General features: G+C 39.2%; 1 protein-coding gene across 1 annotated transcript in view; it reads left to right on the plus strand.

Moving 5' to 3' along the window:
* Positions 1-27,685, plus strand: part of baz1b (bromodomain adjacent to zinc finger domain, 1B) — an 86,520-nt gene that overhangs the window by 57,617 nt on the left and 1,218 nt on the right. The window contains exons 13-17 of the mRNA XM_072243572.1: positions 7,273-7,420; positions 8,426-8,573; positions 11,684-11,811; positions 13,411-13,565; positions 27,327-27,433. Of these exons, the coding sequence (XP_072099673.1) occupies positions 7,273-7,420; positions 8,426-8,573; positions 11,684-11,811; positions 13,411-13,565; positions 27,327-27,433 (686 nt within the window). The remainder of the gene's footprint in view (positions 1-7,272; positions 7,421-8,425; positions 8,574-11,683; positions 11,812-13,410; positions 13,566-27,326; positions 27,434-27,685) is intronic.

The raw sequence follows: 27,685 nt of genomic DNA on the forward strand, positions 1-27,685 counted from the left end.
GCAGGCAGTAATGAGTGTCTAGGCTCCTGAATGCACCACAGTGGAAGCTGAAAGCTGAGGTACCAGCTTGTCTAGTGATAAAAAGGATAGGTTGTAAACTGAATCAAGTTATTTTAAGAATTCTGTTGCATTTTAAAATACAGATGATGGGAAGTCATTTCAAAGTTACTTTAACTATTTCCCTATTGTTTTATCCCCTTCAACTACTAATGCATTGCTAGGTTAATTGGGGTAATTTTAGGGGATTTTAGATTATATTTTATACTTTATTGTCACCAAACAATTGATACTAGAATGTACAATCATCACAGCAATATTTGATTCTGCTCTTCGTGCTCTCTGGAGTACAAATCAATAGTAAATATTAAAAATTTAAATTATAAATCATAAATAGGAAAAGGAAAGTAAGGTAGTGCAAAAAAAAACCGAGAAGCAGGTCCGGATATTTGGAGGGTACGGCCTAGATCCGGGTCAGGATCCGTTCAGCAGTCTTATCACAGTTGGAAAGAAGCTGTTCCCAAATCTGGCCGTACGAGTCTTCAAGCTCCTGAGCCTTCTCCCAGAGGGAAGAGGGACGAAAAGTGTGTTGGCTGGGTGGGTCGTGTCCTTGATTATCCTGGCAGCACTGTTCCGACAGCGTGTGGTGTAAAGTGAGTCCAAGAATGGAAGATTGGTTTGTGTGATGTGCTGGGCTGTGTTCACGATCTTCTGCAGCTTCTTCCAGTCTTGGACAGGACAGCTTCCATACCAGGTTGTGACGCACCCTAGAAGAATGCTTTCTACGGTGCATCTGTAAAAATTAGTGAGGGTGTTAGGGGACAGGCCAAATTTCCTTAGCTTCCTCAGAAAGTAAAGGCACTGGTGGGCCTTCTTGGCAGTGGACTCTGCTTGGTGGGACCAAGTCAGGTCATTTGTGATTAACTAGCTGATTTGATTGGGCACCTTAACCAATTTCCATTTGATTCTTGAAATTCCATCTATAGGTTGAAATATCTTTTTAAAGTGACTGTTCTTAATGAGTGAGCCTGGTCACTGTAAGCAGCTTGATTGCAAAGGCATTGTCACTCTTCTGGAGCCAGTGAAATGAAGTTTGGAATCTTTTTACCTTGACTCTCCCCAGGCCAGGGATTTTAAAGTGATATGTAATTACCAACTGTTATCAGGACTGAGATCAAGTAATGCAGGATAGGCCCGGGATTGTCCCTGGGAACTAGTAGTCTGCTGCATTTCAGTTAGTGGCGCTCAATTGAATCATTTGATGTTGTCAACCTACAATCAAACTCCAGAAGGTTTTGTTTTAATGTATACCAGGTATTGCTAGATAATTATTTTATTTGTGAGTGAAATTCACTGATTAATCCATTTGTATTTGGGTCATTGAACTTCAAAAAGCAAATAAAAATTGAGCGTAAAATTGATACTGTTTGGCATTACAAAGTTGTAATCTAATTCTAGCATTCTTTAAATCAGGCAAATTTTAATGCCTTCTGGACCCTTCAATTATTTCACAGCTTTGTAATTACTTCCATGTCTGCATTTTCCGTACAAAGCGCACTGCATTACCTTTGCACCTAGTTGAGGTATTGTGTGGGTGCAGCTGCTCACCTGCTGTTGAATGACAAAACAAACTGTTTTGCCTGTTGAATGGCAGTTCTGTGTGACTGCTCACTGTAATATGAGAAAAATAGGTTCTTAAAATAAGTTGTTGCTTTGTTCAAAATTGGCCATAGCAATTTAATTTTGCAAAGGATTACCATGTTCCAGAGTGAAAATATTTCTCAGAATTGAAGTTAAATTAGATTGCCACTGATTACTTTGTCCATTTACGTTTTGCTTTTATAGTTCATGAGCATAGAAAATATTTGTCTCCTTAGTAACCACATGCTCTGAGGTGTGCACACTTTTGTCTGTATCTGTTAAAATCGAGATCTATTGCATCCATTCTAATTCATGTTTTCATTGGCTGTCAAAACTTAACTGCTGTCTTTTTTAAGAATTAATGAAATAGTAGCACCATAAAAGGATTGTGGTAATTTACCTATAGATAAGCATCCTTGGAAATTCGGTTTAGCCAAGGTGAGAGAGTATCAGAAAAGAACTTTAAAAATTCTACTTTGTAACCATCCGGACCGGATGCTTTACCAGAATTCATCGAAAAGATAGCATTTTTAATTTCACCTTCAGTAATGGGAGATTTACTACTAAACATTCATTGAATGATAATTTTGGGGAATTCAATTTCCTTAAAAATTTGTGCATTATAGTAGAGTCAGCAGGAAATTCTGATTGATATAGTGAAGTGTAAAACTCTTGAAAGGATTTGTTTATCTCATCATGGTCAACTGAGATGGTCATCTATCTTTTATACTTGTTTCAAGCATCACCAATTTTTATTTCTAAATCCTTTTTTGATACCTTGGATTCTAAAATTTCTTCATACATATGGCAAAATAAAAATCCTAGATTAAGTAAAAAAATATTTACAGAAGTCTAAAAAGGATGGTGGTTTGGCACTGCTGAATTTTAGATTTTACTATTGGGCAATTAATATTCGATATTTAATATTTTGAACACAAGATTTAGATATAACCTAATGCCCACAATGGGTAAACCTGGAATGTAAATCTGTGCAAGGGTTTTCTCTGACTTCCATTTTAGGGACTTCTCTTCCATTTGTCCTTTCTAAATTAAATAAACAAATGATTAATCCAATAATTAAACATACATTAAGAATATGGTTTCAATTTCGTAAATTTTTGGTTTGAACCAATTTATTTTATCGAGTCTGATTATATCTAACTTTTTCTTTCAACCATCCCTTATAGACCAAGCTTTTGTGGTATGGAAAATGAAGCGTATATTAAGTTATCAGGATTTATTTTTGGATAGCTGTTTTATGTCTTTTGATCAGTTATCTAATAAATATAATTTGCCTAAATCTCATTTTTTTTCAGATATTTACAAATCAGGAATTTTTAAAATAGCTACCTATATTTCCAACTTCATATCCATTTGATATTATGGAAAAAATTTTAGGTTTAAACCCTTATCAGAAGGGTTTAATAACAATCATTTATGATTTGATTATGAAAATAAATTCAGGTTTATCTGATAAAATTAAGACTGAATGGGAAAGGAAACTTCAATTTCATATATCTGCAGAAAAATGGGAAAAAATCTTTCAATTAGTTAATCTGTTTTCTTTATGCGCTAAACATACATTGATATAATTTAAGGTGGTACATAGAGCTCATATGTCTAAAGATAAATTAGCTCGTTTCTATTCTTATATTAGCCCTATTTGTGATAGATATCATTCCGAAGTTGCTTCTTTGACTCATGTTCTGGTCTTGTCCTCCTTTGGATAAATATTGGAAAGATATTTTCGATATTATTTCTACAGTTTTGCGTATTGATTTACAACCTCATCCCATTACTGCAATTTTTGGGTTACCGATGATTGAAGATAGTTACTTATTCCCCTCAGCCTGTCGGATGATTGCATTTCTTACATTAATGGCTAGAAGATCTATCTTATTGAATTAGAAAGAGGTCAATCCTACTACATTTCGATGGTTTTCTCAAACTATATCTTGTTTAAATTTAGAGAAAATTAGAAATGGCATCTCTGATCCCTCGGTTAAATTTGAAGAAACATGGAGACCATTTATTCAACATTTTCATATGATGTAGTTTGACCTTTTTCTAATCCTATTTTTTTAATTAAAAATATACAGATAGAGGAGTGGAGTTAACAATATTGATGATGGTATCCGATGTGATATGTTAGCCCGACTTTGTTTTAGTTTAGTTATGCTTAGCATCATTAATGTTTTTTTTCTTTTCTAGTTTGGGGGTTTCTTTTTTTTTAAGTTTTTTTTTCATTTATTCTTTACCATGTTCAATTGTATTTGGAGTTGGGGAGATTTAGCATACTTGTATGATTAGCAATTTGTATTTGCTAATGTTAGTTATCAATAATGTAATCCCATTCTCTGTTTATTAATATTATTGTTTTGTTCATAATTTTAAAATTAATAGAAAGACTGGAAAAAGAAAATTTAACTGCTGAATTGTTTTAACCCTTTGGATGTTTAAAGCAAGTTTATCTCTTAAATGGTTTTTCTGCACTCTTTTGAATCATTGATATTTCAATTATTATTTCAATTATTCAATGATTTTTCAATTATTGATAATTAACAATCAACTATTTGGACTAGATACTTCAGTTTAGTGAACTGGAATAAGCTGAGCCTTGTAGTTTCAATTCAGTTCTGCTAACTGACCATTTAGCCCAGAAGTAGAAGTACAAAAATTGAACATGATTGGAACCTAAGGCTTCCTTGATGCCAATTTTGATGGCTTCTGAAAGGATCTGGCAGGTGTGGATTGGGGTGGTTTTTATTCTGGCAAAGGGTTGCTTGGTAAGTGGGAGATCTTCAAAAGTGAAATTTTGAGAGCATAGTGTTTGTATGTTCCAGTTAGAATAAAAGGCAGGGCTAACTGGTTTAGGGAACCTTAGTTCTTGCAGGGTGTTGATGCCCTGGTTAAGAAAGAGGAGGTGCATTGCAAGGAACATGTAAGGTATTTGAGTATAAGAAATGCAAGAGAACACTTCAGAGGGATATCTGGAGGGCTTAAAGAAAACACAAGGTTGCTCTGGCAGACAAGGTGGAGGAGAATCTTAAGAGCTTCTACAGGTATATTAAGAGCAAAAAGATAGCAAGGGAGAAAATTTGTCTACTTGTTCAGCATGGTCATCTATGCATGGAGCTGAAAGAGATGGGGGAGAGGTGCCAAAGAATTGGAGGATAGCTATTGTTTTTTAAAAAAGGTTCTGAGAATAAAGTGGGAAATTATATGCTAGTGATTGCCTATCAGATCCTTTCTGATGCCATCAAAATTAGCATCAAGGAAGTAATGGATAGTTATTTCAGCATTTTCTAAGTTATATAAGTATTTAGATGAACAGGGTCTGATTAGAGATGGTCAACATAGCTTTGTGTGTCTGTTTTGAGGAAGTTATAAGAAAGTTGATGAAAGCAAGGTGGTTGATTTTGTCTGCATGTATTAAATCTTGACTGGTGAAGAAGTTTCAGGATGAGGTAGTAAATTGGATTAGACATTGGCATTGTGGGAGAAGTCAAAGAGGGGTAGTAGATAGTTAACCCTCTGACTGGAGGCCTGTGGTGATGGATCCTTTGTTGTTTATCATCCATATCATTAAGAGAAGACAATGTGGTAAACTCAATCAGCAAACTTGCGGATGACACCAAGTTTTTGGGGGGTGGGGGGGAGGGGTATAGTGGACAGTAAGGAAAGCTACCAAACTTGCAGTGGGATCTAGATCAGCTGGAAAAATGACAAATGGAATTTAATGCAGGCAAATGTGAGGTGTTGCACTTTGGGAGGAAAAATCAAGGTAGGAGATGCACAATGAGTGTTTGGGTGTTGAGAGTCGCATCACAAGTAAAAAGGGTCATAAAAAGAGCTTTCGTCACATTGGCCTTCTTAAAGTATTGAGTGCAAAAGATGGGATGTTATGTTGAAGTTGAAGTTCTCGTATCCTATCTACAGGAATAATACTAGAAAGATTGAAACAGTACAGAAAAATTACAAGAATGTTTCTAGGACTTGAGGTCCTTAGCTATAGGGAAAGGTTGAATAGACTAGCAGTTTATTCCCTGGCACATAGGAATGAGGGGAGATTTGATAGAGGTATACAAAATTATAAGGGTATAGATAGGGTAATTGCAAGTAGGCTTTTCCTGTTAAGATTGGGGTGTAATTAGAACTGGAAGTCTTGGGATAAGGGTAAAAGATGAAATGTTTGAGGAGGACATGAGGGGGATCTTCATTCAGGGTCGTGCAAGTGTGGAATGAGCTGCAGGCGGAAGTGGTGGATGCGGAGGTTCAATTTCAACCTTTAAGAGAAGTTTGGCCAAGTACATGGATGGGAGGGGTTTGGAGGGCAATGGTCAGATGTGGGTCAATGGGACTAGGCAGAATGACAGTTGGCACAGACTAGATGGCCAAATGACCTGCTTCTATGCTGTAGTGTTTTATGACTCTTATATTAGAGCACCTGGTTGAGTATTGACCAATTAAGTTTGGTAGCACTGGCTACAAAAATGAAATATTCTGCTAAGAGTTGAATGATGGTTCGTTCTAACTCTTACTTGCTTCAGGTTTCAAATGGAAATAATTCCCAGAAAGAATAACTTTCGGTATGAAATATGTCTTTACGTTTCCTAAAAACATCTATTTTCTGAGGAACTGCATTGTATTAGCATTATAGTAACAAACTAGGAATTTAGCAGCCAATCTGAACAAAACTGCATTTTCATTGAGGGTAGAACAAAAATAACGATGTGATGCCATATGTATTTAATTAAGCTGCTTAATTTCACATTGAGTGAACATGCAGAGTAGCAACTTGAAACAGTGTATCCAATCTCTGTGGAATGCAAAATGTTTCTTTTTAGGTTTAATGAAAGCTTTATTTTCAAATACAATGGATTCTGGTTAATTGGGGCAGCTGTTTACTTGGGACATTGTTGCTTAATTGGGGCAAGAGTCCATTGCTGAACAGCTTCTAACTAGCGTCAGTTGCATGTGTTTGTGTTCAAAAAGCAGTGATTTTTGTCACTGATAATTGGCGGGAAGTAAGACAATTCAGAACTGTTTTGCTTACTGTGGTATCAAGCATTTAGGCTTTGAGATGCCAGAAATGGCTGGGAGAGCAAATTAAACAATTTCACTGCTTCAAGTTAGGAACTATATAAAGAATTTGAAGGTATGGGCAATCATCTTGAAAGTTAAGGTGAAAATGAAGATTTGAAGCATGCAATTGTCAAAAATTGTGTGAAGGTAGTCTATTATTTACACTAGGAGTCTGCACTGATTTTGTTCACTTACAGTCAAAACAACGTGGTATTGATTGGATCTGTTGAATACTATTAGAAACTAATACGCACTTTTATAGTACTGTAGTAGTACTTGTAGTGTTCTAATTTATTCTGCATTTCAGTTAAGTACATAATTTGTTAGTTAAATGGTAATTTGTCTTTTTTTAATACCTTTTTTAACTATTTCCATGAAACTTTGTCTAATTGAGACAACTGCTTAATTGGATCAACATTTACTGGACCCATTGGGTCCCAGTTGACCAGAATCCACTGTATCCCTGACTGCCTGTGCATCTGCTTGCATACAGATGCTGTTTATAAAAATTCCTTGTTTTTTAATTGCTCTTCACTAACTTGCCTACAGGTTGCTTCTGCATTGGAGCTATGGAAAAGTGCTATCCGAGAGGCTCAGACCTTCTCTCGCATGCACGTGTTGCTGGGAATGCTGGATGCCTGTATAAAATGGGACATGTCAACTGAAAATGCTCGGTGTAAAGTATGCCGCAAGAAGGGTAAGTATTATAGTCATCAGCAAATTAATTATAGGAAGTCTTATGGAAGCACAACCGACTTTTACTGGGAATCTTCAAGTAATGAATAGATGTGCTCTGTAAATCAGTTTATATTAAGAGGGGGAAACCTGGCTTCATGACTAACTGAAGCTTCTAACGTGAATATCACCTGTATTGTTTTGGTCTCAGTGCTGATATTTCTCTTTGCTGGTCAGGAATTTTAAGAGGTTTATTCAGACTTTGATGCTAGTAATGTCAGCTCACCTTCAGAATTTTCTGCAGGTGACCCTCCCTGTTCTTCTGCTCATGCACACTTCAGGACAACTATTATATTGCCTGTTCCCATCCTGTTTTACAAAATGCTGCTCTGGTATTAAATTCTGTCCGCTGCTTGTTTGTTTACTTTATCTCGTTCTCTATTTCTTGATGTGCATAATTGGTAACATCCTTGTTTATCTGCCTCCACTCCAAGTTTGGTATTATTCGGCATGTCCTGGAAAACAATATCACTGTTTGCCACACACATCAAAGTTGCTGGTGAACGCAGCAGGCCAGGCAGCATCTCTAGGAAGAGGTACAGTCGATGTTTCAGGCCGAGACCCTTCCAATTACCATAACTACTGTAGCCACTAGTTTCTCAGGTGACTGTTTATTCATTTGGCCCTCTCCTTGATGTGCCTGTTTTATTATTTCCGACCTTTTGCCTTTTATCACTCTTACATCCAGTAACCAGCCCCACATACAAGTCCTGTCCAGTACAAGCAGTCCCTTTTACTTGCTTTTGGAGAAATAGTTTACTGTACAGTGCTCTGCTGTATTGTTGGTTCCTTATAATGAATAGCCAAATTATTTCAAAATAGTCTTCAGGAATGTCAAGCAAAAATTAATTATTCAGTATATTTACAAGTTTCAAAAGCATAGCTCTATTTGGTCTTCTATTTCAAAAAATAAATCTTGCTCTGAAAGTCTGTGGTCTGTAAAATCAGATTTTTTTTTTCTCCTCAGGTGAAGATGACAAGCTGATTCTATGTGATGAATGTAACAAGGCTTTCCACTTGTTCTGTCTGAGGCCAGCCCTTTATGTAATACCAGATGGAGAATGGCTCTGTCCGGCTTGTCAGCCAGCCACAGCCAGGCGTGGCACACGAGATAGGTAACCTTACAGCCAGCTTACTGCAGCATTGTCTGTTGTCTTCTCATCCTCTGCAGATTTATTTCCACATAAATCCTCACATAGCTATTGAAATGGATTCCAGCAGGTATAGCAATAGGTTTCATAGAAGTAATTAGCCTACACTTTTCACTGCCTTGATTTGACTTCATAAATAATCAATATTTGGCAGATTTTTGCCCTGACATTGAGTGATTTTCATCTTGGTCTACTCTTATGTTGTCTGTCCTTTTTTTTAAAAAAAGGATGACTTCTAATGTCCATTGTTCTACTCTTCTGTTGACTTTTCCCCCTTCTGACCTTGGTGCAAAGTTGTGAATTGAGTTCCAGACTCATATTCAACAAGAAGTTTGAGTTTGCTCTTTTTTGAAAACACAGGTGCTAGTGTACTAAAACTGCTTGTCAGTCAATATGGAAATTAGTGGCATGAGTACTGAGTGGAACTGGTGTCTCTGTCACTGTTTTAAATTTTATTTTTGCTTGTAATTAGTGTTTTTGCAAAATATCAATAAGCCAGTTGTTTTACTTAAAGTAAAACTTTTATATCAATTTAGAGTATAGAACATTGACCATTACAGCACAGTACAGGTCCTTTGGCCCACAGTGTTGTGCCGGCCTTTTAAGCAACTTTAAGATTAATCTTAACCCTTCCCTCCTGCGTACCCCTCCATTTTTCTGTCATCCATGTGCCTACCTAAAAGTTTCGTAAATGCCTGATGTATCAACTCCTACCTTGTGTCAGAAATGTTATTTTCCTTTGTGTTATAGATTGGAATGAAAGGGCAGGGAAGTTATTTCTGTGAAACCTGTGGAAGAGGGTAGATATGCATAAATTACTGGTGATAAAGCAGATTGAACAAATGGTTAAGAAAGCTTATGAGATCTTGACCTTTATGCAAAATACAATAGCAAGGAAGTCATAATGTATCTTTGCAAGATGCTGCAATGGCCAGAAGTAAAGTATTATATCTGATTTGGGGCATTACACTTTAGGAAAAAAATAGAAGACCTTGGAGATGTTCTACCAGCATAATTTTAAATACTTTGATGCTTTAGTTTATCTGTGAAATGATGTGGTTCTCCTTGTAGCAGTGGAGGCTCTAAGGTGTTCTTTTAGAGCAGTGTTCGCCAACCTCCGGGCCGCAGACCAATACCGGGCTTTAAAGCATGCAGGGGTGCAGCGGTAGCCGGAGCGCACCCAGCACATCTTTAAGAAAAAAGCTGAAGTAAACAAGCTAATTAATTAGGTGCCGCCCAGAAGCCAGTCTTCATTAGAGGAACTGAGGTGGAGAGGGTCAATAACTTTAAATTCTTCGGCATTAAGGATAGACATTTCTCTCTCTGAAAAGTGTCAGAGGATCTGTCCTGGGACCAGCACATAACTGTCATTACAAAGAAAGCATGGCATCGCCTGTACTTTATTAGAAGTTTGTGTCGATTCAACATGTCACCTTGATCCTGACAGCCCTGTCTTTTCAGCCTGTCTGGGCTGGCGTTTAAATTGACGAAACAGTGGAACAGCTAAAGGCTCCATCGCCCTGGAAAGAGGAGCGAACACCACATAGAGCAAGTGAAATTGGCAATCGCCTCTGATCTGGACCGACACTTACGTGCCGAGCGGCACCTAATTAATTAGCTTGTTTGTTTTGGCTTTTTTCTTAAAGATGTGCTGGGTGCGCTCCGGCTACCGCTGCACTCCTGCATGCTTTGCAGCCCAGTATCGGTCCGTGGCCCGGAGGTTGGGGACCACTGATTTAGAGGGATTAAAATCATGAAGGATCTAAATAGATTAGACAAAGGAATTATTCCAGTTGGCAGAAGATTCAACAAACAGATGACAATGAAATATAATAAGCAAACGAGCCAGATGTAACATGAAAATATTTTACTTTGACCTTATGGGTAGGTTGTGTGGTTGAAGTAAATTAATTTGTGCAGCTCAAAAAAAGTGCTTAAAAGGGTAAAAGAAAAATTCAGGATGACAGGCAGAGGAAGTAGAGTAGAAACAAATTGTTCATGAAGTCCGCACTTTAAGTACTTTTTAAAAATCATACTTTGAGACTTGATAAACAAATCTACCTTTTTAGTTTTGAAAATTACAGTTACAACAGTTGAAATGTATAATTTTAATTCTTCACATTTATGGTGATGGTACTCTTGGCTGTATCCGTTCAGTGATCACAGTACTCTTATCACTCCCTCTCGTGAGCTTATAGGATTCCTCTTGTTCTCACCTTCCACTTCTTCTGTTTTCTGCAATATATGACACCTGCAGTGAGTCCACTGTGTTATATCTTTTCCTCCCTTATGTTTCCATTTAGAAGTAGAAGTCTCACCCAAGATCCATTTTCAATCCTGTGCAACTGCAGACAGTACAACATCTGTGTCTTTTATATCTTATTTCTTCATCACATCAAAGTAGACCGCACGTTGTAGGGACAGTGGTTTGGTACTAGATTAAGATTCCAGTATTTACAAGATGGTCCCTTCAATGGTAAGACTAAACGTAGACCAGGAGAATGATTTGTAGAGCACCTTCAATTAGTCTGCAGCCATGACCACATATTTGCAGTTGCCTGTAACTTTAATTCTACTGCTGCTAACTTGACCCTCCTGTCTTATGTCTTGTATCTTCTTTCAAAGAAACTTACATAAATTAAAGTGCACACTTCACTTTTCAAGTAGGCCTTTTGTAATCCACACTGAATTCAATAATTTCAGGGAAGTTTTTACTAGTACATTTTGCTTTGGATTTTAAGCATTGACTGAATTTTTATTGTAAATTCAAGAAATTATTCTATTTTTCCTATTGACACCTTGCCTTGATTGATGTTCTGCCATTCATTAACTCTTCTTTTCATCCTCTTTTCTGTTCATCTTAACATTAATGTACCTCCAACTTTTCCTTGTTCTAATGTGAGATAATCAACCTGGAACTTCAAATCTATTTTCCCTCCGTAGATGTTGCTTGTCCTGGTGAATATTTCCAGTGTACTCAGTTTTTGTTTCTCTCTCAATAGTTTGCTATTGTGATAATGAATGAAAGTCTTAATTTTTTTAATCAAATAAACAACTGCATTATGTTCTCTCAGAAATTATGCTGAGGAGGAAGATGAAGCTGATGAGGAGGAGGAAGAAGAAGAGGAAGAGGAGGAGGAGGAGGAAGAAGAGGAGGAAGAGGAAGATGACTATGAGGAGCGAGAAGGGCCTAGACTCAGATGTAAGATGTTTTTCTAGGGATTAATTTTCAATATTTTAGCTGTTTGGAATTTGGAGTAATTTGGATGTGTCTGATGACAACCGCCCAGAATGTTGTCATTTCTTGATAAGTGGTTGCAGAGTTAGTACACACATTGTTCGAAAGATCATGAACTTCCCTGATTTTAGGAAGTTCTTAGCTGATAAGAAAACTGCACATTCTGCATTGTATTCAACAAAGGAGCAAGGCAGAAAATGTTCAGCCAAATTTGTTGGAATCCATTATGAAGTATTGATAAGCGAGCCATTTAGATAATAGTACAGTTGGCAGAATTAGCATAGTTTTTTTGGAAAAGGTTATGGTGTGGTGTTTTTGACTAATTTATTGGGATTCTGAGGATGCAATGAATGGGGCGGATAAAGGAGATCCGGTAAATATGATTCAGTTCAAGATTAATTGTCCTTCAACCATACATGAATAGTGGCGACTACAGCCAGAGAGACAGTGTTACTCTGGGGTCGAGTGCAAAATACGGTGCTAACAGTCACGCAGCATAAAGCACACACAAGATAGCGAGCACAAATGGCATTACAATCCTGTAATAAGAGTCCAAAACTCACTCCAGCAATCCAGTCAATAGAGCCAGTCTCTCACCGAGCGAACGGTTGGGGCGGGGGGGGGGGGCACGGTGCAGGACTGATTTCATTTGTAGAGACTGAGGTTATTGTAGCAATATTAGCTGATAATACAAAGCTAGGTAGGTTGTGACAACAATATGCAAAAGGCTACAGATGATTAAAGAAGTGGACAATAATTTGGTAGAGGAAGTGAGGACAGCATGAGGTTTGGTAGGAGAAATATAAAAGCAGGATCTTGTTCAAATAAGAATACACAGCAATCTGAATATCATTAAAGCTAACCTTGCAAGGCATTGGGACAGCAAACAGAAGTTTGCCTTATTTGCAACAGTAACAGAGACTACTTTGTAATGGTGAGGCTGCAAATAAAAACCTTAGTGTGTTAGGGCAGCATTTGTTTGGATAGAAAATGAAGTTAACATTTCAGGCTCACCTGTTACAAATATTTGTGTTTGGGTTAGATTTCAAAAGGTGAAATTTCACGGTTGCAATAAGTCATAGTTTTTCTCTGGTATTAGCAAGCAATGTTTTTAATGCAGTTCAGAGAGTGTTCATTAGTTGCTCTGAAAGGAACAAACTATCTTAAGAAGAAATGTGAAGGGAGAGTCTAAATGAAATCAGATGAAGGATGTCAGCCACATGCTGCCTGGCCTGATGTTCCTCCAGCATTTTGTGTAGTGTGTTACTGTGAGAGGAGGAAGGGGTGCCACTCAACAAGTTAGATGCTGAGAGGATGCATTTAAGGCCAGTTTAAATTGAGATGAGGGTCTTGAAATCTTTGGAATTCTCTACTCCAAAAAGCTCTGGAGTCTGAATCGTTTATTCAAGGTCAAGTAAGTAAATTTTTTGATTGAAATAGGAGGGGAGGCAAAGGCATGTTTAGGCACTCGGAGCAATATGGCTAGAATGCCACTTGCTTGGAGAGCATAAATGAATCGCTGGTGCCAATGTAGTGATCACATATAACTCTTGCTCATTGCAGCGAGACTCAGGAAAGCTGCCAAAGGAAGATCAGGGCCTCAAACCCGTCCTCAGAGACAGGCCAAACAGTCGGGGAAGAAACGGTCATCACACGTTCACGGCAGAAACACTCGACACAAGACGTCACCTGTCAATGGAGTGGACATTGATGAGCTGGTGAGTGCCAAGTGCCAGAATTTTGGGCCTGGCAACAAGGTAGTTATAATATGACAGGTGTTTGTCTGGAAATGTTTTAATCTTGTATACTGAAATCCAAACGTGAGATAAGATATTCAATTCTATGGAGACAGACCAACATGCTTCTAGCCTCTGAAGCGATGTTGAAGATAAAGATGTGTGTAGATTTTCTGCTTTCGTTGCATTCATTTTTTGTTTATGTTTGTGTACAATTTTTATATCTAAATAATGCTTATATGGCTGTTAGATATAATAACTGTGGTTTTGAAACAGCATGCTATCACTTGGGGAAAATGGGGAAGTCATTTCTCACGATAACTGAAATATTGCTCAAGCCCCTAAAATATGACTCCATAAATTAGCACTTTCAATTAAGGGGGTTATTGCCTCATTATTCCTAGTAGGGGATGTAATATTGAAACCTAATTTAAGTTTCAGTAGAAACATAGCACTGCTTTTAAAGTGCTTCTTATCTTGCATTAACCAAGTTGTTGTGTTGTGCAAACCAGCAAAGACTCCAGCTGTGCTGATTTTACTGAGAGCCAGTAGAGTTGGTCTTAGTTAGCCTAGATTTGGAGGGAAAAATTGTTTTGGATACCCTTATTCAGTCTGCAGTCTTTCTGGGAAGTCTTATGTAAACACAACGTGTGGATAGATGAAGCAGCTGTAGTGACAGCCCACATCAGACCACGTCCAGTGTAATACAAGCTGCGCGTTTGCCCAGGAGACCCTTTCTGTCATCTGGGCATGGGAGTCTCCATTCTGATGGCAAATTAGATAATGAAAAACCTGACTTAGAGATAACAATTTTTCATGGTAATCTACAACATGTTGCTTTTCAGTTGCAAATGGCACTTAATATAATATTTGGGGCCATGATGACTCTTTATTCCTTTCTGTAGATATTATCTCACCTGCTGAGTTCCTCCAGCAGCATTCTGTGTGTTACCCTGTATTAAACAGGTATTTTTAATAAATGATCTGGTAATTCAATCAGAGGCTAAATGTATTAACCAAAATTATTTCAGACCATTTCCTATCCCATTAAAGTGGTAATCAAGCTTTGTTATTAAATTAGAGCTTTTTGTTCAGTAACTTTTAGTTTCTACATTGTGTATTATGTTTAAAAGTCAGAAAGGAATCCTTCTAGTGAAGAGATTGTTTACAACTCCCAGCATTTAAAATACTAAAGGACCCACAGCCTTTGCAGCCGGATGCCATGAGGGCATTCAAGTCTTGGATGTAAGAGTTGGGATCTGGAAGCAAACTTTGAGAGAAAGGGGAAAGAGAATGCAGGAACAGAGCATACGGCTGTGAAGTAAGATAGAAAGTAACTCGTTTTCAATTTGATCTTGGGCAGACATCTGCTTAACATGGTTGAATTAAGCTGCCTATGAATTTTAGAACTTTGATCAATAGTTAAACCTTGGTCACAATTCACTCATATCCCAGAACATTAATATTTGGAGAAAAACAATTCAGCAGAATTATCATTCATATTCCTCCCCTTGCCTCACATTTAAAAAAAAATTTACTTCTGATCCAGGGTCATGAAATTCTTGTTTTTGAGAAATCATTGCTGGCATTCTGGCTATGTTGTCGGGTCTTTTCTTCTCCATCTTTGAGTAGGTCAAGCAGGAGACGCCAGGAAATTATTCTGGTCTCGACAAAGGGAATGACAAAATCGTTTGAAGATTTTTGACAAATATCTCGGCAAAAACGCTGTTGAACTCCTACACTTTATGGATTATTGAAAGATGATTCATAGGTCATTAAGAAGGTTTTAAATAAGACTAAATGTATCTGTAGGCTGGGGGGTCCAATTAGTATTAGAATCCCAATCATGCAGTTGTATCTCGGGCTGTTTGTACTGCTGACAGTTGTTGCTGGCCTGCTGGGGTTAGAGAAAGTTGCAGCACTCTTCTCAGCTGTCCTGTTGTACTCCAGCCAAACAGAAGTGGGTTTGTCTTTCATGGACAGCAATTATCAGGAGACCAAATAAACAGTATCTACAGACCCGACCTGATAATCCGTACTCACTTGTCATACAGTTTCACTAGAATAGGCCAGTCCAGAATGTATTACGGTGTGTGTGTGTGTGTGTGTGTGTGTGTGTGTGTCTATATATATATATATAGTGTGTATATGTGTGTATGTGTATATGTGTGTATGTGTATATGTATGTATATGTGTATGTATGTATATGTGTATATGTGTGTATGTGTATGTATGTGTGTATGTATATATGTATATGTGTGTGTGTGTATGTGTGTATGTATATATATATATATATATATATATATATATACACACACACACACATATACATATCTTGTAAGGAGGCTGTAAGGAAAAAATGTTCTAAGAGTTGATTGAGGTGTATGGGCTTGTGAAATTTTCATGCTTTTTGTTGAAATGTTGAATGCTCCACCATATTTTGTTTTTTATAGAAATTTCTATGCTCTTATCCTTTAGAGACTAAATATTGCTTTGACAGTTTTCTTGCGTTATTGAACTATACAATTTTAACAATATTTATTGCCAACATTATAAGGCAGTAGATTGGAAGTGGAGTTGAAATGGCTGCAAAGCATAGAGAAATTATTTCAAGAGCAGGAACAAAACAAATTCTTCCAGTGAAAGCGATTTAATTAATACAGAAAGGTATATCGTGCACTGAGTGGTAGATTGTATATCAAATGTATCGACCAAACAATGAGGTTGCCAAGCTTAAATGATGGATGGACCTGCCTCTATTACATCATCAATGTGCACCGTCTTAAAATAAGTGAAGTATTTCTAGCTGTATGTTTTCCAATTATGCTTGGATTTTTAAAAAACACACAAAACAATTGGATAGAGTATTTGTTGGCAGTTTGTGGAAATCAGTGTTCCTATATTTAGCATGAGCCCAGGTTTTCTGAATGCTAGACTAGTAGTTTCCTTGCACAATTGGTTAAAACCATACCATCTATTGGCATTTGTTTCTTATGGGGTGCAAGTGTTGTTAGCAAAGGCTTGTATTTGTTGTTGGGCTAAATTTGTTCTTACGATGGTGAGACATCTTCTCAAATAACTACATTTAGTATGGTAAACTGCTACTGCCATGGCATTGGGTAAAGAGTTTCAATATTGGAACTTGTGATAAAGGAATAATCTGACAATGTTATCACTAGTAATACAGTAGTGTACATAATCCTTGGGCACCCTAGATTTTAATATGGTTTCAGAAATAAATATGGCTTTTTAATATGGTTTCTAGTGCTTTTCTGCCATATATGAAGAATAAACTTCTTTGGCTTCCAACTGTGTACAGGTATCAATTTTAACCCATGTTTCGATGACAAACTTTGCCGTCTTCATCAGGGGTGATGGTTTCAGTTGGTATGGCCTCTACAGAGTACTGAGACTGTCTGTGACTACCTGGAGAGATAGAAGCAGCTGAGACACCCAAAGTCTGCAGAAGAACTGTGGCAAGTTCTCCAAGATGCTACTTTTCTTATAAAGCTGCACAACAGTGTACCTAAGAGAATTGATGCAGTTTTAAAGGCAAAGGGTGGTTACACCAAATATTGATCTGATATAGTGTTTTTTTTTTTACTGTTTATTGCCCTTATTGTGAGGTTATCCACTTTGGTGGCAAGAACAGGAAAACAGATTATTATCTGAATGGTTGCCAATTAGGAAAAGGGGAGGTGCAACGAGACCTGGGTGTCATTGTACACCAGTCATTGAAAGTGGGCATGCAGGTACAGCAGGTGGTGAAAAAGGCGAATGGTATGTTGGCATACATAGCGAGAGGGTTTGAGTACAGGAGCAGGGAGGTTCTACTGCAGTGGTACAAGGCCTTGGTGAGACCACACCTGGAGTATTGTGTGCAATTTTGATCCCCTAATCTGAGGAAAGACATTCTTGCCATAGAGGGAGTACAAAGAAGGTTCACCAGATTGGTTCCTGGGATGGCAGGACTCTCATATGAAGAAAGACTGGATCGACTAGGCTTATACTCACTGGAATTTAGAAGACTGAAGGGGGATCTTGAAACATATAAAATTCTAAAGCAATTGGACAGGCTAGATGCAGGAAGATTGTTCCTGATGTTGGGGGAGTCCAGAACGAGGGGTCACAGTTTAAGGATAGGAAGTTTAAGGAAGCCTTTCAGGACCAAGATGAGGAAAAACTTCTTCACACAGAGAGTGGTGAATCTGTGGAATTCTCTACCACAGGAAACAGTTGAGGCCAGTTCATTGGCTATATTTAAGAGGGAGTTAGATATGGCCCTTGTGACTAAAGGGATCGGGGGGAATGGAGAGAAAGCAGGTACAGGATTCTGAGTTGGATGATCAGCCATGATCATACTGAATGGCGGTGCGGGCTCGAAGGGCCGAATGGCCTACTACTGCACCTATTTTCTATGTTTCTATAGTAATTTTTTTGATATTTAGAAACTTTTCATTACTTTGAAAACACCTTTGTTTTACAGTTTTCTTTATATGTGCCTAAGACCTTTGCATAACCGCCAACACCGGATTCGGGACGGCACCCACTGACTGATTGAAGACTTTTGCACAGTACTGTATGTTACATGAAGATTAACTTGAGATGGTGGTTCCCTTTTGCCCTGTCTAAAGCTCCAAATATGCAGAGTTTCAGAGATGTTGAAAATGTTACTGCATCCTTTTGTAACTGATGTGTGATGTAGCCAAGTTATCAGTGGTAAAAGTTACGAATGGTGGTTGGAGGATTAGTGCCAGTAAAGCTTCTGGTCAAAGGTAACGACAGGAAGTTAAAGATAGTGGAACTCTATCAGTGCTGTTGATTGTTGGGAGGAAATTTATTCTTTCTTATTGAAGAATGTCTGTGGCAGGCACTTGTGTGGTATGAGTATTAATTGCCATTTGTAGGCCCATGTTTCAGTGTTGTCCTGACAGGATCTGTTTTTTAAAAAAAAGCTGAATCATCTGCAGCTTGACATCAGTATGACAAAGGAGATGGTGGCGGACTTTAGGAAGACTAAAGGCTGATTTATACTTATGCGTCAAATCGACGCCGTAGGTGCGGCATACCCGTGAACCCTACACAGAACCTATGCAGATCCCTACGCCGTAGCCTGATGCGCACCTCTCCCAAAATGTAACTACGTGTCCCGGCAACACAGACTGCAACAACTGTGATTGGTCCGCTTGGTAGCATCATATGTCCTCCTACGCTGCAGTAGCTTCCCATTGGCCAACTGAAGGTCAGGGAAGGAACTCTGGCTACAATGCTTTCCACAAAGCTTTATAGACCTCCGAAATTATGGAGGACACATTTCGCTTTTACGAAAAAAGACGTTCTCTTTGAACTTGTTTACCCTGAGAAAGACTACCATGACCATGAAGCCTTGCATGGGCAGGTGTGTGCGTGACGTGCCCGAATTGCAGAGCGATGCAGACACACCAACGCACAAGTATAAATGCTCACAACGCGAGTAGGCCACTTGCGTAGGTTACGGCGTCCATTTGACATGGAAGTATAAATCAGCCTTAAGCCTGCACTGCTCCTCGTTACTATTGAAGGTGAGGACCTACAAGTGCATGGGGGTGCACCTGGACAATAGAATTGTGAAGTACTAAAATAGAGGTTATGTACAAGAAGGGTCAAAGTCACCTCTACTTCCTGAGGAGACTGAGGTCCTTTGGAGTACGCAGGACTTGTTTTCACATGTTCTATCAGTCTGTTGTCGCTGGTACAATCTTCTATGTGATGATGTGTTGATGCCAACAGGCTCAATAAATGATTAGAAAGGCTGGCTCTGTTATAGGAGTCACACTAGATACACTGGAGGCTGTGGTAGAACAAAGGACCCGACAGAAAATCCTGGCAATTCTGGATAATGTTTCTCACCCTCTGCATGCCACCTTAGCTGAACAGAGGAGCACTTCCAGTAACAGAAGAGCACTATATGAGGTTCGTTCTTACTCTTGGCCATTTGGCTCTGTAACCGGGGAAGTGATGACCCCCTCCTGTTAGACTGTTCGACGTAACTTTTTTTAAATTCGTTTTTACTTATAGTATTTATATATCTGTGCATTTGTAATGCTACTGTGACACTAAGTTCCTTTTGGGATCAATAAAGTATCTATCTATTTTCTAACAAAATATTAATAGAGCATTGTGCAAACATTAATGAACATTCACCACTTGGTGTTGAAAGGACTGAAACTAACTGGCCCAGGACACTGCACCGTGGGTGTTCTTCAGCAGTGTCTTGGAAGCAGAGACAGATTTTCCAGCAACCACATACTAGCGCAAAGTAAGGTGGTTAACTCCAGTTATGGTGTTGGTTTGATTCCATTGACTTTGGTTTAATGTGGGCACCAACCTTTGTGGTTGGTGTTGTTTGATGTCTGGAGAAGTCACCCTCCTTGCCCATGAAATTCATCTCTTTCCAGGGTTTGGACCAAGGCTGCAATGAGGTCTGGAAGCATGTGGTTGAGGCAAAACCTAAACTGACCACCAAGTTATTGCTGAATGATTACTGCTTGAAAGCCCTGTTCACAACATTTTACCTCTTACTTTGCTGCATGTTGAGAGTAGATTGGTAAGATGGTATTTAAACAAATTATTCACAACTGGAAGGAACAGCAATGTAAAGATTCAATATGATCTGTTGGTTGTGGGATCGCTTAACTGTCTACTATGGATTGTTATTGTTCAGCATGTAGTTCTGACAGCTTCATGAAGTAGGTGCCATGTTCTTTGGACATGGTGTTTTTGCTGGTACGCCCCTCTGAGTTTCCTCCTTGTATTGGTGATTCAGTAGGTGATGTTCTTCAGCACCTTATGGATTCCAGCTTTGAGTTCTGATCAATGTCAAATGTGAAGATTCTATTGGGTTCATTCTTCTGTGTAACTATTAGACTGATGTTTTAAAGGTTATTGGAAACCAAAATGGAAATATCTTGATTCCAAGTCACTAATTTATTTATCAAGATCCTGTTACTGAGACTTTGGGAGATAAATAAGTGTTAAATGACTTAGATTTTCCATTCCCAGGTACATTGTTTAGAACAATCACTGTCCAACCTACTCAGATGCTGAGATACGTCAGTTTGAATGGTCAACAGCGTAATGTAGTTGCTAGAGATTGCACAAGGAACATTGTGAATAGTACAGTTGACAAATGTATATAAATCTTTTGTAAGTGGAATAACTATTTTTCAAGTGCTAATTTTTTACTTTTCACCAAAGTACATTTGTTTCAAATTCTGTTTGGCTTCAATATCTCCTGGTTAGTTGCAAAACTTCACTCTGATCTCAATATTTTCTATAAGAATTAACTTGCACTGTTTTGTGATCAGAGCTAGATATTCTGAACAATGCATGATGAATATTTAACATACCAGGTGAACTTTGCCTGCAAAAGGTGGTCGATACAGCCCAGTCCATCACAGTTAAAGCTTTTCCCGCCATTGAGTACATCTACAACTCAAGTCAAGTCAAGTTTATTGTCATTTCAACCATAAGCTGCTGGTACATTACACAGTAAAAATGAAACAACGTTCCTCCAGGACCCTGGTACTACATGAAACAACACAAAACTACACTAGACTATGTGCGACAGCACAAGGCTACACCAGACTATGTAAAACAACATTAAAAAACTGTGCTGGACTACAGACCTGTACAGGACTACATAAAGTACACAAAACAGTGCAGGGCACTACAATAATTAATAAACAAGACAATAGGCACAGTAGAGGACAAATTACAATATAATAATAAATGATGTAGATGTCAGTCTAGACTCTGAGTATTGAGAAGTCTGATGGTTTGGGGGAAGAAACCGTTGCACAGTCTGGTCGTGAGAGCCTGAATGCTTCAGTACCTTTTGCCAGATGTCAGGAGGGAGAAGAGTTTGTGTGAGGGGTGCGTGGGGTCCTTCATAATGCTGTTAGCTTTGCAGGTGCAGCGTGTGGTGTAAATGTCTGTAATAGCGGGAAGAGAGACCCCGATGATCTTCTCAGTTGACCTCACTATCCGCTGTGGGGTCTTGCGATCCGAGATGGTGCAATTCCCGAACCAGGCAGTGATGCAGCTGCTCAGGATGCTCTCTATACATCCTCTAGAATGTGGTGAGGATGGGGGGTGGGAGATGGACTTTTCTCAGCCTTCGCAGAATGTAGAGACACTGCTGGGCTTTCTTGCAAGAAATGCTGTTGCAGGAAAGCAGCATCTATCATCAAGGACCCCCCCCCACCATCCAGGCCATGTTCTCTTCTCGCGGCTGCTATCAGCAATAAAGTACAGGAGCCTTGGGTCCCACATCACCAGGGTCAGGAAATTATTTCCTTTCAGCCTTTAGGCTCTGGAACCAAAGTTTGGAGTAAATTTATTATCAAAGTGCATGGCTATCACCATGTACAACCCTGAGATTCATTTTCTTGCAAACGTGCTCAATAAATCCGTAAAATAATAACCATAACAGAATCAATGAAAGACCACAACAACTTGAATGTTAAACCGCTATGCAAAATATGACAAACTGCAAATACAAAATGAAAGAAATGATAATAAGCAGTAAACATCGAGAGCATGTGATGATGAGTCCTGATGAAAAGTGTATGGAACCGGAGGAGATAGCAGAGATACTTTGCTTCAGTATTCACTACGGAAAAGGATCTTGTTGATTGTAGGGGATGGCTTAGAGCAGACTGAAAAGCTGGAGCATATAGACATTAAGAAAAAGGATGTGCTGGAGCTTTTGTAAAGGATCAAATTTGATAAGTGTCGGGGACCAGACGAGATGTACCCCAGGCTACTGTGGGAGGCGAAGGAGGAGATTGCTGAGCCTCTGGCAATGATCTTTGCATCATCAATGAGGATGGGAGATGTTCTGGAGGATTGGAGGGTTGCAGATGTTCCCTTATTCAAGAAAGGGAGTAGAGATAGCCCAGGAAATTATAGACCAGTGAGTCTTGCGTCAGTGGTTGGTAAGTTGATGGAGAAGATCCTGAGAGGCAGAATCTCACCTGGTCCATAGCAAAGAAAGCCCAGCAGCGTCTCTACTTTCTGCAAAGGCTGAGAAAAGTCCATCCCCCCCCCCCCACCCCCCATCCTCACCACATTCTACAGAGGTTGTATTGAGAGCATCTTGAGCAGCTGCATCACTGCCTGGTTCGGGAATTGCACCATCTCGGATCGCATGATCCTGCAGCGGATAGTGAGGTCAGCTGAGAAGATCATCGGGGTCTCTCTTCCCGCCATTACAGACATTTACACCACATGCTGCATCCGTAAAACAAACAGCATTATGAAGGACCCCATGCACCCCTCATACAATCTCTTCTCCCTCCTGTCATCTGGCAAAAGGCACCGAAGTATTTGGGCTCTCATGACCAGACTATGTAACAGTTTCTTCCCCCAAGCCATCAGACTCCTCAATACCCAGAGCCTGGACTGACACCAACCTACTGCCCTCTACTGTGCCTACTGTCTTGTTTATTATTTATTGTAATGCCTGCACTGTTTTGTGCACTTTATGCAGTCCTGGGTAGGTCTGTAGTCTAGTGTAGTTTTTGTGTTGTTTTACATAGTTCAGTGTAGTTTTTGTATTGTTTCATATGGCACCATGGTCCTGAAAAACGTCTCGTTTTTACTGTGTACTGTACCAACAGTTATGGTCGAAATGACAATAAAAAGTGGCTTAACATGACTTGACTTATGTCTCTCCAAATGTTCATAATATGGTTAGGAATAGTCAGCATGGCTTTGTCAAAGGCAGGTCGTGCCTTATGAGCTTGATTGATTTTTTTGAGGATGTGACTAAACATGTTGATGAAGGTAAAGCAGTAGATATAGTGTATATGGATTTCAGCAAGGCATAAGGTACCCCATGCAAGGCTTATTCAGAAAGTAAGGAGGCATAGGATCCATGAGACCTTGCTTTGTGGATGCGGAATTGGCTTGCCCACAAAAGACAGAGTGGTTGTAGACGGGTCATATTCTGTATGGAGGTCAGTGACCAGTGGTGTGCCTCAGGGTTCTGTTCTGGGACCCCTTCTCTTTGTGATGAGGAAGTAGAGGGATGGGTTAGTACATTTGCTGATGACACATGGCAGAATATTGTATTAACGGTAAGACTCTTGGCAGTGTAGAGGATCAGAGGGATCTTGGGGTCCGAGTCCATAGGACACTCAAAGCTGCTGCTCAGGTTGACTCTGTGGTTAAGAAGGCATACGGTGCATTGGCATTCATCAACCATGGGATTGAGTTTAAGAGCAGAGAGGTAATGTTACAGCTATATAGGACCCTGGTCAGACCCCACTTGGAATACTGTACTCAGTTCTGGTCACCTCACTGAGGGAAGGATGTGGAATCTATAGAAAGGGTGCAGAGGAGATTTAAAAGGATGTTGCCTGGATTGGGGAGCGTGCTTTATGAGAGTAGGTTGAGTGAACTCGGCCTTTTGTCCTTGGAGCGACGGAGGATGAGAGGTGACCTGATAGAGGTGTATAAGATGAGAGGCATTGATTGTGTGGATAGTCAAAGGCTTTTTCCCAGGGCTGAAATGGCTATCATGAGAGGGCACAGTTTTAAGGTTGTTGGAAGTAGGTACAGAGGAGATGTCAGAGGTAAGGTTTTTTTGTTACGCAGAGAGTGGTGAGTGTGTGGAATAGGCTGGCAGCAACAATGGTGGACGCGTATACGATAAGAGTCTTTCCTGGATAGGTACATGGAGCTTAGAAAAATAGAGGGCTATGGGTAACCATAGGTAATTTCTAAAGTACATGTTCGGTACAGCATTGTGGGCCGAAGGGCCTGTATTGTGCTGTAGGTTTTCTATGTTCCTATGACTACAAATTAGGTTCTCAATATTATTTATCACTTGTTTATCTATTGTTATTTTGTTTTTTCTTTTGTATTTGCACACTTTGTTCTTTCATAATGATTGTGTATAGTTTTTAGTGATTTTGTTTTATTTTTCTTTATATTTGTTGTGAATGTCTGCAAGAAAGCAAGTCTCAGGTGATATATATGTACTTTCATAATAAATTTACTTGGAACTTTGAAATCTTAGAATCAGGTTTACTATCACCGGCATGTGACGTGAAATTTGTTAACTTAGCAGCAGCAGTTCAATGCAATATATAATCTAGCAGAGAAAAAAAATAGTAATAATAATAAATAAAATAATAATAAAGGTAATTTGCTTATATTGAATAGACTTTAAAATGTAAAAACAGAAATACTGTATATTTTTTTTAAAAAGTGAGGTAGTGTCCAAAGATTCAATGTTCATTTTGGAATTGGATGACAGAGGGGATGAAGCTGTTTCTGAATCGCTGAGTGTGTGCCTTCAGGCTTCTGTACCTCCTATCTGATGGTATCAGTGAGCAAAGGGCACACCCTGGGTGCTGGAGGTCCTTAATAATGGACACTGCCTTTCTGAGACACCGCTCCCTAAAGATATCCTGGGTACTTTGTAGGCTAGTGCCCAAGATGGAGCTGACTAGATTTACAACCTTCTGCAGCTTCTTTCGGTCCTGTGCAGTAGCTCCTCCATACCAGACTGTGATGCAGCCTGTCAGAATGCTCTGCACGGTACAACTATAAAAGTTTTTGAGTATATTTGATGACATGCCAAATCTCTTCAAACTCCTAATAAAGTATAGCCACTATCTTGCCTTCTTTATGACTGCATCGATCTGTTGGGACAAGGTTAGATCCTCAGAGATCTTGACACTCAGGAACTTGAAGCTGCTCACTCTATCCACTTCTGATCCCTCTATGAGGATTGATATGGGTTCCTTTGTCTTATCCTTCCTGAAGTCTGCAATCAGCTCTTTTGTCTTACTGATGTTGAGTGCCAGGTTGTTGCTGCGGCACCACTCCACTAGTTGGCATATCTCACTCCTGTACGCCCTCTCGTCACCACCTGAGATCCTACCAACAATGGTTGTATTATCAGTAAATTTATAGATGGTATTTCAGCTATCCCTAGCCACACAGTCATGTGTATATAGAGAGTAGAGCAGAGGGCTAGGTACAGACCCCTGAGGTGCACCAGTGTTGATTGTCAGCAAAGAGGATAGGTTATCACCAATCCGCACAGATTGTGGTCTTCCAGTCAGGAAGTTGAGGGTCCAATTGCAGGCGGTGGTACAGAGGCCTAGGTTCTGCAACTTCTCAATCAGGATTATGGAAATGATGGTATTAAATGCTAAGCTATAGTCGATGAAGAGCATCCTGACGTAGGTGTTTGTGTTGTCCAGGTGGTCTAAAGCCTTGTGGAGAGCCATTGAGATAGCACCTGTCTTTGACCAATTGTGGCGATAGGCAAATTGCAGTGGGTCCAGGTCCTTGGGCAGGAGTTCAGTCTAGTCATGTCCAACCTCTCAAGCATTTCATCACTGTTGATGTGAGTGCTGCCTGGCGATAGTTATTAAGGCAGCCCACATTATTCTTCTTAGGCTCTGGTATAATTGTTGCCTTTTTGAATAATTAGGTAATCTACATGAATAGTTCAGTAATTTTGTTTCTGTGAAGGGAACATTTGGAGTAACATATAAACTTGTAGAATTTGTTTCCATAAATGATCTTGAGGTAGTTGACTGGCCTTTCTCTCCTGTATTTCATGATGTATAGCTCTGTTCAAAAGCCTTTTGTCAATTTGCAGCCAAAGCTTCTAATTCTAGGCATTAATTCATTTGGTTTTTGTCCCTGCTCAATTTAAACAAATAAGTATTTATGCAGTAGTACTGATTACAAATGATGACTGGAATATCACGGTCTCCTCTTTGTTCAAGATGCTCCTCTTGATACTTGTTCCCTTGGTGCTTTGAGTTGAGATTAAATGGAAATGGTGCATTTTGCAGATGACACATGCTCAGGTTGGAGGTAGTAACACCTCATGTCCCGTCTTGGTAGCCTCCAACCTGATGGCAACTGTTTATTTCTCTCCATAGATACTGCCTAACCCGCTGAGTTCCACCAGTACTGTGTGTGCATGTGTGTGTGTGTGTGTGCGCACGTGTGTGTGTTCCTCAAGCTTTCCAACATTTGAAGAATCACTTGTGTTTAGTATTACCAGGGATTCTTGATGCCATATTTGGTCAAATGTTGCTTTTATGTTATTCCCACGTCGTGTTTCAAATTCAGCTGTTTGGTCCATATTTGGACTAAGGTGGGCAGGTTATTTGTGAGCAATTATGGCTTGGTAGCCATGGGAACAATGCCTTCCATCATTTTATTTGAGAATACATCCATTTGGTTATAATTAACTGATGGGATTTATCCTGTCTTTTTGTGAGTAGCATTTATAAGGGCAGTTTTCTACATTGTTGGAAAGATGGCCTTGTTGTAGATCTATAGTAATAGTTCGGCTCAAAGTCCCGGGTGTTTGTAATACAGACCAGGATGTTACCTGGTCCCATAGTTTTCCCTTTATTCATTGTTCTCAGCAATTCCTTGGTATAGGTTGTGAATTGGGTTGTCTGAAGACTGATGGGGGTGGGGGGAGTCTTAAGAGGCAGGTCCCTACCTTTAGTCACTAATGGCTCTTTGGATGAATGCTAGTAGACATCCTGAAAGGTCATGATTTAAATTGAATGAAATTCACATGCGAACAATAAATCCTTGGATGACTTGGCAGGAACAAAAGAAGAATTTGATGTTATTTGCTTTACTTTTTGCTTGGTAGGGGATAACACTATTAAAGAACATGCCTTCCTAATTGCTATTTACTTGTGCTGATAGGTGCAACAAAGAACAAAGTACAGATCACGAAGACTAAACCTGGAGCTGACAAAGTGTGAAGAAATCCTGAACAAGTTAGTCAGATCCAGATACAGCTGGCCCTTCAGGTAAGGGAGTTGTTTCAAGGAGGAATAGTAACCAAGTCTTTGGGGGAGGCTACATTGACTGAGAAATCAAATTAGCAGGACTAGTATAGCAATTGAGTTCTTTGAATTGCTTTTTGAAAAAAAATCATATGTGAAGGAACCCTAGCAAACTGACCATTTCATATCTGGTATTGTGTACTGAGATGGGATAACAATTTCTGTGAAGGGATCTCTGAGGAATAGTTATCAAAGTAGGATGGAATTTTATTTCAA

Source organism: Mobula birostris, chromosome 25 (genome assembly GCF_030028105.1).
Source record: "Mobula birostris isolate sMobBir1 chromosome 25, sMobBir1.hap1, whole genome shotgun sequence".
In the NCBI taxonomy this organism is placed as follows: domain Eukaryota; kingdom Metazoa; phylum Chordata; class Chondrichthyes; order Myliobatiformes; family Myliobatidae; genus Mobula; species Mobula birostris.